At 39.5% G+C, this 14265-nt stretch overlaps 1 protein-coding gene across 1 annotated transcript in view; it reads right to left on the minus strand.

Moving 5' to 3' along the window:
• LOC114030826 (zinc finger protein 420-like) overlaps positions 1-14265 on the minus strand; it is a 64244-nt gene that overhangs the window by 3581 nt on the left and 46398 nt on the right. Inside the window, exons 2-4 of the mRNA XM_027845731.1 lie at positions 13720-13845; positions 4590-4716; positions 3014-3109 (exon numbers count right to left, since the gene is read on the minus strand). Of these exons, the coding sequence (XP_027701532.1) occupies positions 3014-3109; positions 4590-4716; positions 13720-13752 (256 nt within the window). The 5' untranslated portion in view covers positions 13753-13845. The remainder of the gene's footprint in view (positions 1-3013; positions 3110-4589; positions 4717-13719; positions 13846-14265) is intronic.

The raw sequence follows: 14265 nt of genomic DNA on the forward strand, positions 1-14265 counted from the left end.
TTCACTTGACTGCGCTATTCACGTTATCATAGAGCTCTGGAACTGAACCTGCAGGCATATCTGGGTTGCCTGAAATTTTTCTCATTCTTGTTTTGATTTTGACTCTTTCCTTCCTAATTCTACTCTCCTTCTTAAACCATTACTAGCCTCACTCCTTGAGTTTGCTTATATGCCACTGAACTAGATGTCTTTCAATTCACAAACACTCTCCACGCCCTGGATCAACTGAGACAGGACCTTGATATGTTGCTTTTTTTCAAACCATCTCCATGTGTGTATGCCAGACTGGGAACTCTTTGACAGCAGGCACTGGCATTTCCCTTCCTAAAGCTTACTGAACTGCCTAGAAACCTAGAGGGGCTTAATTTATGCTTACTGACTGGGCCCAAGGCTGACACCAGGCCCCAGCCTCGACCCCAGTCCATGAATTCTGGTCCCTCTCTTAGTTGGCAAATGCAGGTTCTGTCCTAGGTCCTGTTTCTGGCTCTTTCTTGCACCTTATGTCCTGTACTGAGTGACCTCTGTCTGGTTCTAACCCTGATGGGACCTCACCAGACCCACAGTGAAGATCACAGACACTTCTTTTCAGGCTCCTGAGCCTCTCATACTATAGGAGACTTGGGAGTTTCTACTTCCCACTTTCCTAATCCAAGAGTGGCTAGCAACTCAATGAATTAGGCCAACAATTCTTCAAGAATGGGCCAAAGATTGAGCCTTAGAGATCAGGGAAGGAACAGAGGTTGATGATTTCTGTAAAGCACAGCCTTTGATTAATGCTAAATAAGGCAATAGCCTTTGCTACTACTTAGATGCTACTGAATGGAGAGAGAGAAAATCACAAAACCAAGCTGCCTGGGTCCTTGTAAATTTAGGGTACATCATTTCAGTGTGGACCTCACTGTGGCAAGGCTATCCTTTGACATCTCCCTAATTGACTCCCTTGGGGTAGCTAGGTGGTGCAGTAGATAGAGTACTCATTAGAAAGACTCAAGTTCAAATCTAGCCTCAGACACCTGCTACCTGTGTGACCCTGGGCAAGTCACTTAGCCCTGTGCACCTCAATTTCCTCATCTATAAAATAAGCCTAAAAAGGAAATGGCAAATCATTCCAGTTTCTTTGCCAAGAAAACCCCAAAATGGATCATAAAGATTCAAAGATAACTGAAGTGACTGAAAACCACATAAGTGCCTCCCTATGTCATTCACCACAGCAGCTTTTCCAATTCTTTTTATTCTCTCCCAATTGCCCCTTATTGCTTGCTCCCACTGTCCACCACCCACTCACCTTCCCAGAGAAATTTGCCTTCCATTTTTTCACTGAAAAAATTAATTACTCATCAAGAGCTACCTTACCCTCCTCATATCTCATAAATCAAGTGCCTTTTTTTCCTTTTTGATACCACAATCAGATGAAATGGTCCTCTTTCTACTAGCTAAAGCAAACTCTTTTCCATGTGTAAATCATCCCATTCTAGGACAATTGTCTTCCTCAGTATGCAGCCTCTCCAGCATCCCCCTTTTTCACTACTTTCCAGTCTCTCCCACACTAATGACTCCTTCCCCACTGCCACAAGTAAAACTTTTTCTCTCTAACCCTCAAAACAGTCTTTCTTCCATTTCTTGGCTAAACAGTTGGAGATAACATTAACAACTACTGTCTCCAACTCCTTTCCTCAGGTTTCTCTGAAATTCTCTGCAGTCTAACTCCCAATGCCATTGTTTGATTGAAATTCCTTTCTCCAAAATGGCCAAAAATCTCAAAGTTGCTAAATCCACTGGCCATATCTTCTTCCTCATCCTTCTTGCCTTTTCTGCAGCCTCTCCTCTCATTGTTCCCTAAACCAAACTCATTCTCTTTCCCCCCATATTCCTATTTTCCCAATGCCCTCCAAGGCATCCTCCTAATAGTGTAAGCTTACAAATGAGATTCCATATACTCCTCAGCGACTCACAAACACTCCTGACCCCCATATTCAATCTGCTGCAAAGTCCTGTGATTCCACTTTAGTAACATCTCTCCCATACACCCCTTCACTCCCAACACTGCCACTGTCTTGGTCCAGGCCCCAAACACCTCATACATCAGTTTTTCCAACAATCTGCTCTTTGCTCCAGCTGCCTCAAGTCTCTCCCCAGTCCAGTCATTCCTCCACCCACTGATCAAACTTCATCTTCCTAAACAAAGTTCTTGACTGACCAGGTCCTCATGTAGTCAACAACCTCCTATGACTCCTTAGGTAAAGGATCAAATATAAAATCCTCTCTAGGACTATTAATCACCTACCCCCTTCTTTCCCTAGCCCTCTCCTACTCTTCTAATTTTCTTTCACCTTATATTCCCACCAAACATGTTATAATTCAGTGGTATGGACCTCTTTTAGGAGGCCAATGAACAGAACACTCCATCTCATGATTCTATGGGATTTCCAATGCCATCCCCCTGCCTCAAAGGCTTGCCCTGGCTTCCATGAAACCCCAGCTAGAGCCCACTGTCCACAATAAGCCTTTCTGGTCCTCCTTCACTCTCTCAGTGAGCTCCAATTTATCCTGACTATAACAGGTTTGTACATTGTTTTTGGTGCATGGGATGTCCCATGAATTTGAGATCCAGGAGACAGGGAATGTTCCTTGTATCTCTTTATATCCCTGGTGCTTAACAGAAGATCTGGCACATTGCAGGCATTTAATTCATCGACCTGCAGAAAGTCTAAGAAAGAGCCCATATTGGAAAGCCTAACCCCTTTTTGCACTTCTAAACAATCACTATTATTAGCATCATAGATTTCTCACTGGGAGAGAGCTTAATTGCCACGGTGTCCAACTTCCTCATTTTCCAAAAGAGGAAACAGACTCAGTGGGATTCAGTGACTTGTCCAGGGACACACTTTTAAAGTGTCTGAAAAAGAATTCCAAGTCAGGTGTTCCTGCTTCCAAATCTAGCACTTGCTTTGCTACAACACCTAGAAGACTCTTGTAATCACAGCTCTCTTACACCTGCTTTCACTTCACTCACCTGGACAGCAGCTCCTCAGGCCTTCTTGCTCCAGCATCCATGGTGCTTCCTTTTCCTCAAAATAAGAAATCCAATATGCTCTGGGAACTGGAAGCCCTGAACATGGGGAATCAGGGATGAGCACAGAGAAAAACTTGTCATTTAGTTCTCCTTACAGAAAACAGTTTACATACAAGGCTACTCCCTTGAGAATCACTCCATCATGTTCACACAGAACAGGATTATTCTCCCGTTAATGCTTGTAATGGGAGGAAAAAAATACGATGTGCCAGATCAGCCTTGAGCTCCAGCAAAAGGGACCTGGATGAACAGCTTCTGCCCTCTCCCCTACCCTGTTCATCACTCCCAGAAACTCATAAAAACCTTGTTACTGTTCATGCAGGGAGTCATTGCCTCTTTTGGTAAGATTCTCCTGCCAGGGAACTCAATGAACCTTAGTCAGTCTGATCCCGAACTAGTCTGTTATTCCTGCTATTGACAGGGGCATGTAAGCAAAAAGCACAGGATTAAGTCCCAGAAGTCCCTAAGCATGGTTTCTATAGCATTTATTTTGGGAGCTTTGGGGAAAGGTGGAGGAGAAGATCATGGATCCAATATATAATCAGAAAATTTGATCTTGGTGTACCTTTGCCATAGGAGGATGGACTCCCTGCATGGTTTCCATTATCTAGAAATTAGAGGCAGCTGATAGTACAGTGGAGAGAGCCCTGGGCCTGAACTTAGGAATATTTAGTTACATAGTTGGTCATTTTTGTTGTTCTTTATGCTCCAAGAGGACAAAAATGACATCACTCTGTCAGGGTCAAAGTACAGTGTGTCTGACCATGGATGACCTAAGAGAGCCCAGAAGGCTTTACCACATATTTAAATCTAGCCTCAGACAGTTTCTAGCCGCGTGCCTCTGGAAAAGTCATTTAACCTGTTCCCTTTAGTTTTCTCAAATATCAAATGGGGATAATCACATCACCTAATAACATAATGTTGTAAAGAAAGCACTTAGCACAACAGCTGGTGAACAGCAGGTGAATAGAAATGCTTATTCCTTTTCCACCATCTGTGCTGTAATGTGGAGGTGATGTAAAGGAAGATGAAGGACAAATGTGTCATATTAGACACAACTAGGAGCTGTCAGGTACAAACTGATGCATCTCAAAAAGAGTATCTTAAATGATTGGGCCATCCCAAAGAGGAAAGGGTTGCAAGGAAAAGCCACCTGAGCACTTTTCAGAAGATGTGGCAGACAAAATTCATGTCCAGGGAGAGGTTGGACTAAATAATTCATGGGATTGGTTCTACATCTGAGATGCTTGAATCCTGATCTGATCTTTGACCTCAACCTACCCAGAATTGGCAAGAGACAGCTTCAGGAGCAACAAGGAAACCTTCATCTTATCTTCACACAACATACTGACCTTTTATAGGAAAACCAGGCAGCAGGAGGTCCTTGTCTCTTAGACACAAGAGACCAGCACTTTTCCCTTTCTAGTAATTGATAAATTCTCCAAAGCCAGCATACTCAGGAATTAAGATATTCCCTTGATAGCAGACTCAGAGCTGCCAGAGGAAATTTCCTTACCCAGGGAGAGAAGGCTCCGGGCATTTTCCAGCATGACCTCCTTGTACAACTCCTTCTGAGGATGGTCTAAGAGGACCCACTCCTCTGGGGTGAAGTCCACAGTCACATCCTGGAATGTCACCAACTCCTAAACCATCAAATGTCACAAGATTGAGAGATGACAGACTCCAGAATTCATGCAGTCTAACCCTCATTAAGTGAGAGGAGAAAACTGAAGCATACAAAGGGGATTTACCCAAAAGTCATATCCTTGTTGAGTATCAGAATCAACACTAAAAACCATCATTGTGAAGAGCTCAATGAAATATTGAGAAAAGTATTTGATATGATCAGATGGAATAAAGTTGAGAAATGTTTTACTATGAAATGTGTCTCTCTATGGAGTCTGGGTCAAAGTGTGTGTTTTATCTGTGAGGTAGAAGGATCTGTGGAGGAGAAAGAGAGAAGATGATGTGAAATTTCTTCCTTATCAGAACTGATAAAAAACTGATATATTATGAAGAAAATTCTGTGAAAAGTTTGTGAGAAGCTGGCAAGTATATTGTATTCAGGGGGAGAGTGGGGATTTAGGTTTCACTGTAGAAAAGAGACAAAAGAAAAAGGAAAGATCTAGTTAATTTCCTGAGAGGCTCAAACAAAGTCTTATCTAGATAAAACATGAAAAGGACTCCAAAGACATGCTCATTACAATCTGGACTGACCTGAGGGATAGGAGACTTTCCAGCCAAGTGAAGGAGAGTTATCTGTTGTTACAATGAAGGCTCAAGGCTACCCTGGCTATGATGTGTCATGGCTAAAACATCTTATGCCTTCACTTTATGACTGTTTTCATTTATCAGGAACAGATTTCTTTAATACAACATGTAGTTACATAGTTGGTTATTTTTGTTGTTCTTTAGGCTCCAAGAGGACAAAAATGACATCACTATGTCAGGGTCAAAGTACAGTGTGTCTGACCACGGATGACCTAAGAGAGCCCAGAACGCTCTACCACACATTGGGGACAAATAGTCCATGTGAACATTTGGGGTGCAGATGGCTCCAAATTTGCACATCTCACCATTACTTTGAGCTACTGCAATTCTGCTTTGCTAGCACAGCACAGTACATTCTTTGATGTGGGCTGGCCATGCTGGGTGGTCCTTTGCCAGTGTCTCCCATGTCTCACAATTGATTACAAAATTCTTCAGAGATGCCTTGGGAATGTTCTTGTATCACTTTCTTCTGACAACCTTGTGAGCACCTTCTTTGCATAAGTTCTCCATAAAATAGTCTTTTAGGCAAACATACTTTTCACATTTGAACAACATGGCCAGTCATCAGAGTTGTGCTCTCTGCAGTAGAGATTGCCAAGTAGGCTTGGCGATCTAACCTGAGAAAGGACCTCAGTATCCAGGACCTTATCTTGCCAGGTGACCTTCAGAATCTTCCTAATACAATTCAAATGGAAGTGATTCAGTTTCCTGGCACAGCACTGCTATACTGTCCAGCTTTCACAGACACACAACAATGAGGTCAGCACAATAGCCCTGTAGACCTTCAGTTTGCTATGCAGCCTAAAACCTCTTCTCTCCTATGCTTTCCCTGGGAGTCTCTCAAACACTGAGCTCTCTCTGGCAAAGCTAGGAGTCAACTGTTAAAATTAGTTATCTGCAGTAGAATACAATCTGATGTACAAAATTTGCTAATAAACACTGATTTAATTGTAACAGTTGACAGGTTATCTCTAAGTAAGGTCAACTAATTCCTCAGTAATTTGTGACATAGATGTGATGTACAGAGCTTATTTTTATAAGAGAAGAAGAAAAAAATTACAACAATCTTAGGAAACATATTTTGAACATAATTCAATTGGACAAGACAGGTCATCTGACTACTTATTCCTCCCAGGTTTTCTTGACCCAGATTCATCCTGTGTTTATCAACCTGTCTGTCAAAGTGAGAATACCCCAGAAGTCCTTGCTCTGCAGCTGTTGAGTTTTCTAACCAAAAGTACTATTTTAAAGGAGCTTATAATTTGCAGAAAGATTGCAAAAGAGGGCCTTGTGGTTTGTACTAAGGAGTCACACCCCATCCTCCAGCTACCAGAAAGATATTTGGTAAAGAAAGACTTGAACAAAAGAAAAAGAACATAAGAAAGAAGGTGAAAAATAGCACTTTTCAGTCTGTATGCAAACAATATCGGTTCTATCTCTGGAAGCAAAGAGTATGCTTCATTACTAGTTCTTTGGGATTTCCTTGGATCATTGTATTGCTGAGAGTATCTAAGTCATTCCCAGTTCTTCACTGAACAATATTGCTGTTACTATGTATAATGTCCTCTTGGTTCTGTTCACTTCATTTTCCATCAGTTCGTTTAAATCTTTCCAGATTTTCTGAAATCATCCTCCCTGTCATTTCTTATACCAGAATACATTATAATCATATACCACAGATTTTTACCCATTCTCCAATTGATGGCCATCTCTTCAATTCTCCATTCTCAATCACCACAAAAGGAGTTGCTATTAATTTTTTTTTGTACAAATAGGCCCTTTCCTCTTTATTTTCATGTCTTTGGGTTCTAGGCCTTGCAGGGGTACTGCAGGATCAAACAGTATGCACAGTTTTATACTTCTTTGGGCAAAGTTCCAAATTGCTCTCCAGAATGGTTACATCATTTCATAACTCCAACAATGCATTTGTATCCCAGTTTTTCACATTCCCTCCAACATCCATCATTTTCCTCTTTGATCATATTGGCCAATCTGATAGGTATGAGATAGTACCTCAAAGTTGTGTTAACTTCATTTCTCTAATCAATAGTGATTTAGAGCATTTTTTCATATGATTATAGATAGCTTTAATTTCTTATTCTGAAAACCACCTGTTCATATCCTTTCACCATTTTTCAATTGGGGAATGACTTGGGTTTATAAATTAGACTCAGTTCTCTTATTTATTCAAGGAATTGGCCTTTATCAGGGATACTTGTTAGAAAAAAATTTTCCCCATTCTCTGCTTTCCTTATAATTTTGGTTGTATTGGATTTGTTTGTGCTAAAACTTTTTAATTTTATATGATAAAAACCATGGATTTTACATTTTATAATGTTCTCTATCAATTGTTTGGTCATAAATTCTTCCCTTATTCATAGATTTGACAGATTAATGACTCCATGCTCTCCTAATTTGCTTATGGTATTACCCTTTATTTGTAAAATATGTGCCCATTTGGACCCTATTTTGGTATGCACTGTGAGATGTTGGTCTATATCTAGTTTCTGCCATAGTGTTTTCCAGTTTTCCCAGCAGTTTTTGTGAAATAATGAGTTTTTGTTCCAAAAGCTTGGATCTTTAGGATTATCATATACCAGATATGGGTACATGAAATAGGTATAGATATATACTAGATAGGGTCATTTGCTGTAAGGTAATTTATACCTAATCTATTCCACTGATCCACCACTTTATCTCTTAGCTAGTCCCACATTGTTTTGACAATTATGACTTCATAATACAGTATGAGATCTGGTATAACTAGACTGCCTTCCTTCACTTTTTCCCCCCATTGGTTACCTTGATATCCTTGACCTTTTGGAGAACCTCTATTTTCTTGGTGTTATTGTCAGGCCAAAATTAGCACAAGCATCAGAGAATTGGTCCATATGCTACTATTCAGTTACTTTGAAATAAGAGTAATTGTGAAGGGTTTCTTTATACATTAAGAAAGCAAAATTTAATTAATGTAGGGTGTATTTCAGCTAATTCATCAGAAAGCTATTGACAGTTTCCTCAAGAGAAGTAAAAGATCTAATCATACCTCTAGAATTCTGGAAACTTGGGAGGACAAAAGTCAAGAGAATGGACCATATACACGAAAGGTTGGCCAAATCTAAAAATGTCTTTATACTTGGGAGCAGTCAACCATAATTCCAATCTGCTCCATGCACAACGTGTGTTTGGCCAATGTGCTAGGATATGATTCACTTTATCAGAGATTCTGATATTTGGGAACAATTCTCCATCATATGTACAAAATTGTCCTTTACTTTCTTTATCATTGTGATTTCTTCTTTAAAATACCTGACTCATGGTCTAATTTTTAACTGATATATCACCTTTCACTTCCTTTATTCTATCATGTTCCCATTCATTATCAGATTATATTAATTAGCCAGCTAGACCTAATTAACTGTTAGGAAAAAAGTTTAACTAAGGTGGCATAGTAAAAATAGTTGGTCAGAAGGTAACCCTTACCCCTCAGTAATTTTAGGAACACACTTTTCCATGAGTACAGACAGAGTCCAGGGAAAAGTAGGATCAAGATACTACAAACAAATGTAAAAAGGCAGAATTTATCAATATATCATTTCATTCCATAATAAAATAAGAATGGAAATTGGTTCAGGGACAAGAAAAGATTCAAACTCAAATGGAGATTTAACAATGATGTTGACACTTTCAATACTACGGTAATGAAATTATGGGGACAGCTAGGGGGCAGAGTGGATAGAATGTTGAGCCTGGAGTCAGGAAAATCTGACTTCAAATTTGGGCTCAGACCCTTGTTAGCTGTGTGTGATGCTGGGCAGGTCAGTAAAATGTTTGCCTCAGGTTCCTCAACTGAAAAATGATCTAGAGAAAGAAAAAGAAAACCACTACAATATCTTTGCCAAGAAAACCCCAAATGGAGTCACAAAGCATTGGACATGACTGAACAACAGCATTAATAACAATAACAAAATTATGAAGGAGATATTTTACGGAGCTGAAGAAAATAACAAAATTCATTTGGAAAAACAAAAGACCTACAATAATATCAAGGGGAATGATGAAAAGAAGTGAGGATAGAGAGGGAAGGGAACTTCCAGACCTCAAACTATAGCATACAGCATTGGTCATCAAAACCATGTGGGATTGCTAATATAAAAAAGAGACAAAGGAACAGAACAGATTAAGCAAGGGAAATTCAGAATCACTAGAAATAAGTAAAACTCAATGTTATATAAAGTGGGAAACATACTACTTAGGGTAAAACTCCTTATTTAGTTAAAAAAAAACCTGATGAGAAAAATGGAAAGCAGTCAGGAAAGAAATTAAGATTCGATCAACATCTTAACAATACGCTACAACACATTTTATATGGTATTTTCTTGGCAAAGAAATTATTGAGGAAAATAGACCTGATATCATAGAGCCAGAGGGTAAAATAGAAATTGAAAGAATCCAACAATCATATCCTAAAAAAGATCTCAAAATTAAAACTCCCAGGAATATCATAGCCAAATTCCAGAGCTCCCAGGTCAAGGAGAAAAAAGTATAAGCAACCAGAAAGAAGCAACTCAAATGTCATGGAGCCACAGTCAGGCTAACACAAAAGTTAGTAGCTTTTACTTAAAAAATCAGAGGGTGTGCAATATGATATTCAGCATGACAAAGGAACTAGGATTATGACCAACCATCACATACACAGAAAAACTGTATAATACTTCATGGGGAAAAAAAATGGACATTCAATAGAAGATAATCAAACATTTCTAAGAAAAAGAACCAGAGCCGAACAAAAAATTTGATCTTCAAATACAAGACCCAAGAGAAGCATCAAAAGATAAACAGAAGAGAATCAATAAGGTTAAATTCTTTCTATTCCTACGTTGCAAGATGATGCCTGTAACTCTTAAGACTTTTATGATGATTAGGGCAATTAGAAGGAGTATACATTGATTATGACGGGATGATATATAAGAAAACACAGTCAAGGAGTGAGAAAGAGAATTTCTTTCCAAGAAGAAAGAAGGAAAAGGTGCAAGGGGGTGAATTATCTTACACAATAGAGGCAAAGAAGAGCTCTGTAGTGAAGGGGAAGATGGGGGTGGTGGGAATGGAGGGCTTGAGCCTTACTCCTATCAAAATTGGTCTAAGCAGGGAATAACATACATGCTCAGATGGGTATGGAAATCTATCTCCTCCTATAGGGAAGTAAAAAGGGACAGGGATAAGGGGGAGACTGATAGAAGGAAGGGCAGATTAGGGAAGGCATTGGTCAGAATCAAAACCCTGGTGAAGAGAGACAGGGCAAAAGGTGGGAGAATAGACAAGCAGAAAGACAGAGAGGGACAGAAAGAGAGGGAGAGAGATAAGGAGAAACAGGATGGAGGGAAATAGTTAGTTATCATAACTATCAATATGAATGGAATGAACTCATCCATAAACTGCATTACTATATGTAAAATGGATAATTTTGATTGTATTAAATTAAAAAGGGTTTTTTGCAGAAACAAAATCAATGCAACCAAGATTCGAAGGAAAGCTGACAATTGAGAAAAAATTTACAGCAATTATCTCTGATAAAGGCCTCATTTCTCTAATATACAGAACACTGAGTCAAATTTGCAAGAACACAAGTCATGACTCAATTAATAAATGGTGAAAGGATGTGCACAGGCAGTTCAGACAAAGAAATCAAAGCTATTTATAGTCATAGAAAAATTCTCAAATGCAAATTTAAACAGCTCTGGGTTACCACCTCACATCTATTTAATTGACTAATAAACAGAAAAGGAAAAATAATAAATATTGGAGGGAAGTAGGAAAATTGGGACAATAATGCACTGTTGTTGGATTTGTGAACTGATCTAACCATTCTGGAGAGCAATTTGGAACTATACTCAAAGGGCTATAAAACTGTGCATACCCTTTGACCCAGCAATAGCATTACTAAGTCAGTATCCACAAAAGACTTTAAAAAAATTATTCTATACATTATGACTAATGTGAAAATATGTCTACTATGAACAAATAAGTAGAGTGTATGTCAGATTGCATGCCATCTTGGGGAGTGGGAAGAAAAAAGGAAGGGAAAAAAATTTAAAACTCAAAATCTTATGGAAACAAATGTTGAAAACTAAAAATAAATAAATTAATTATTTTTAAAAAGATTTTTAAAAAAGAGAAAAGGACCTATGTAATAGCTCTTCTTTGCATTGGCAAAGAATTGGAAATTGAGGAGAATCCCATTAATTGGGGAATGTCTTTACAAGTTGTAGTATATGAATCAAACAGAATACTATAGTGTTATAAGAAATGACAAGCAGGATGATTATAGAAACACCTAGAAAAACTTCCATGAATTGATGCAGAGTGAAGTGAGCAGAACCAGAAGAATACTGTGCAAAGTACACTATATGATGAACAGTGAATAACTTAGCTATCCTTAGCAATAACATGACCTAAGACAAACCCAAAGGACTCATGATGAAAAATGCAATCCCCCTCCATAGAAACAACTAATTGAATCAGAATATAGACCTAAAATATACTATTTTTCACTTTCTTTCCTTATGGTTCAAGTTTTCTTTCAGAAATGAATAACATGGAAATGTATTACATGATTGCTTATGTATAACCTCTTTCTGATTGCTTACCATGTGCAGGAGAGGTAAGAGGAAGGAGGCAGGTAGAGAATTGTGACCTCAAATTTTAGGAATAAAAAATGTTTTTATATGTAATTGGGGAAAAATAAAATACTATTTAAAAAAAGACTAATAGCCAATGGCATCTAGGTGGCATAGTAGATAGAGCACCAGGCCTGGAATCAGGAAGATCAAAGTTATAATTTAGCCTCAAACATTTACTAGCAATGAGACCCTGGGCCAGTCACTTAAGCATGTTTGCCTCAGTTCATCCTAAGTAAAATGAGCTGGAGAAAGAAATGGCAAACCGTTCTAGTTCTCTGCCAAGAAAATCCCAGTGAGTATCACAAAGAGTCAGACATGACTGAAGCAAATGAAAAACAAATAGTCGTTCCCCAATAGATAAATGGTCAAAGGATAGGAACAAAAAATTCTCAAAAGAACTGCCAAGTATTCCCAACCACATGAAAAAAGGCTCCAAACCCCTAACAAGAGAAACATAAAAACCAAATCAATACTGAGGTTTCATCTCATATTCTGCAAAATTGGCAAAAATGACAAATAGCACCAGTCAATGTCGGAGGAGTTGTGGAAAGATGGGCACATTAATACAATGTTGATGGAGCTATGAAATGGTAGGAGATCATGAAGCTCTGAGTTCAAATCCAGCCTCACACACATACTAGTTATGTGATCCTGGTTGGTAAGTCACTGAACCTCTGTTTGCCTCAGTTTCCTGAACTGTGAAATAGAGAATACCTACTATACAGGGTTGTTGTGAAGATGGTCAAAAGTGGATTTTCAGGAGAAAGTAAGTCACTCCATTATGTCTTTGCCTTTGAGCCTGATGCCTCATTGATAAGAACTGAGTGTCTTCTTCAGTAACCCCCTTTCCCCCATCAGAAAAGAAAACTGCCACAACTTTGAATAGTTCCCCAAACTCAGCCCTTTCCTATATCCTCTTCAACAAGGAAAGCAGTAGGTTCTTAACAAATGCTAATCAATTAACAGCTAAACAAGGTATCCCTTTCTTTGGCCTGGTCCAAATAATTCTGGTAAGAGTCTTTGAACATGTGAATATGACCCAGATACTGACTTCACCTGTTTTCTTGAGTTGTCCTATTCTCCTGAAAACACTGGACCAGAGGATGCAGGAGGCCAGGAACATCCCCAGCCCCAGCTCACAGTATTTGCCCCTTTCAACCCTTACTGCCCTCTTAGTGTGCCCTTGAGAGTCAAACCAGCTACCAAGACAGTGAGTGTGCACAGACATTTCAACTGTTTGTGCAGCTCAGACTAAGCAGAGCATCCTGTCAAGGTTTCTGGCAGGGAGAGCTTGGCCAAAGAATCAAAGGGGAGGGGGGAACAGTTCTATCGATATAGGGGGAGGGTGCTAGGAATGTATAAAGGAGCAAAGACAAGACCCCTACAGAATGAGTGAAGTGGTCTTCCTTATGTCTCAGGGATCATGAGGGAAAATTTAACAAAAAAAAAATGACACGGATAGGAAAGCAACTATGGGGTTAATGCTTGTTATGCCAAAGTGCCATGAATCAATTCAAAGTACAGAAGGAGAGAACTGGGTGGTGGTGTTATTATTGTTTTCAATTTCCTGCCTATTTTTGTAAAGAAACAATCCATAGGTAGGGGATTGCCAGCCTCATAGATCATCCTCTTTGTCTGTGGAAATGACCTCTTTGTTGATGTTGATAAAGTCTGTAGACAGAGCACACTTACCTGGGGTAGGGGTCTGCAGCTCCCAGGGGACATTCCCTCTGTCTCTTGGCCCCCTGCTTGGGCCAGGCCTTAGTCTTCAACAGACTGAACTGGGGAGGCAGAAGGATCCCAGGGCAGGAGGCTAGCCTACAGAATTTACAGGAGGTGAGGCCCTACCCTCAGGGCAGAGAATGCAACTTACAGGTAGGGCCAGGCTTGGAAAAGATGGCCAAACCCTCTCCAACTCCTCTTCTGTCCCCTTCCTTTCCCCCATTCTCCTTCACAGAACCAAGAGGCAGAAGGGGCTTGGGATCCTAGGTGGTCATTTCATTTCATTTTCCTCTGGAGGATCCCAGGCTACTTTCCACCTCTTAATCCCCTCTAGACCCCTTCTCTGTTACCTCTAGATCACCCCAAGCTATTTACCACCCTTAGATCCCATCCCAAATCTTTTCCCCTATAAAAAAGTCAGTCTTGCTCCTACCAAATACACAGATTCTTAAAATCTTGCCCGCTTCTATTAGTGACACAAAAAACCTTGTCTCTGTCTGAAAGAAGGCTTGAGTG

The sequence above is a fragment of the Vombatus ursinus genome, unplaced genomic scaffold (assembly GCF_900497805.2).
Source record: "Vombatus ursinus unplaced genomic scaffold, bare-nosed wombat genome assembly UNPS02015016.1, whole genome shotgun sequence".
Classification (NCBI taxonomy): Eukaryota; Metazoa; Chordata; class Mammalia; order Diprotodontia; family Vombatidae; genus Vombatus; species Vombatus ursinus.